The 686-nt window shown below is 54.2% G+C and overlaps 1 protein-coding gene across 1 annotated transcript in view; it reads right to left on the bottom strand.

Annotated features, from left to right (window-relative positions):
• Nucleotides 1-650: 650 nt before the first annotated feature.
• The window catches only part of LOC104276434 (sodium/potassium-transporting ATPase subunit beta-1-interacting protein 1-like), a gene marked incomplete at its 5' end in the record, with an annotated part of 7,535 nt that continues 7,499 nt past the window's right edge, over nucleotides 651-686 (bottom strand). The window contains 1 exon segment of the mRNA XM_009872742.1: nucleotides 651-686. This exon segment is cut by the window's right edge and continues 23 nt beyond it. Within this exon segment, the coding sequence (XP_009871044.1) occupies nucleotides 651-686 (36 nt within the window).

The following is a 686-nucleotide window of genomic DNA, read 5'->3' as shown; positions in this document are numbered from 1 at the left end:
CCCCATTCTGGGAAGGTCCCGTCCCCTCATTCCCTGCTCACACCCCGAGTGTGGGGGAGCTCCCAGGGAAGCGCTGGCTTGATGCCCAGCACCCATGGGTCCTCACCTGCATCCACACCCCAGGGTGGGTGCACGACTGTGGCCAAACACCCAGGGAGGGCTGAGCAATATCACAAACGCATTTGTTCCACCACGGCCCCCTCTGTGCATCTCTAATTGCACAGCCTGCCCTTGAATTTGCATACAAGGTTTAAAATATAATTAATTTTTGGCACCCGGCAAAGCCCGCACGAGGCTAATCCCTTTAGATTTTGCAGCCTTATCTCATTTGAGCATTTATCTAGTTAAGCTTAATGGGTAAGGGAGAGGGAAAAACAACCAAAAAAAAGTCAGCTGCACTTATCTGAAGAGCTGCTGCTCCCCCCGGGCATCCCCAGAGTGTTGATGCTCAGCAAACAAAAAGCAGCAAAAACCAAAATGAGGGCATGATCCCCCCTAAAACATCCCCAGCCCCGCTGGAACCTCTGGGCTTTATATTGAGGCTGAGTAGACTCATGGATCTGCATCTTTTTGGGTTGTGAAGGTGCGATGAGGCACCCTGGGGGGGCTCCTGCCCCCCTGAGCACCCCAAGGCCCTCCCCAGCGCGGACTCACGTGTAGAGCGGCTGTAGCTGTAGGTGTGACGT

The sequence above is a fragment of the Apaloderma vittatum genome, unplaced genomic scaffold (assembly GCF_000703405.1).
Source record: "Apaloderma vittatum isolate BGI_N311 unplaced genomic scaffold, ASM70340v1 scaffold26837, whole genome shotgun sequence".
Classification (NCBI taxonomy): domain Eukaryota; kingdom Metazoa; phylum Chordata; class Aves; order Trogoniformes; family Trogonidae; genus Apaloderma; species Apaloderma vittatum.
This window is presented reverse-complemented; position numbering and strand designations above follow the sequence as displayed.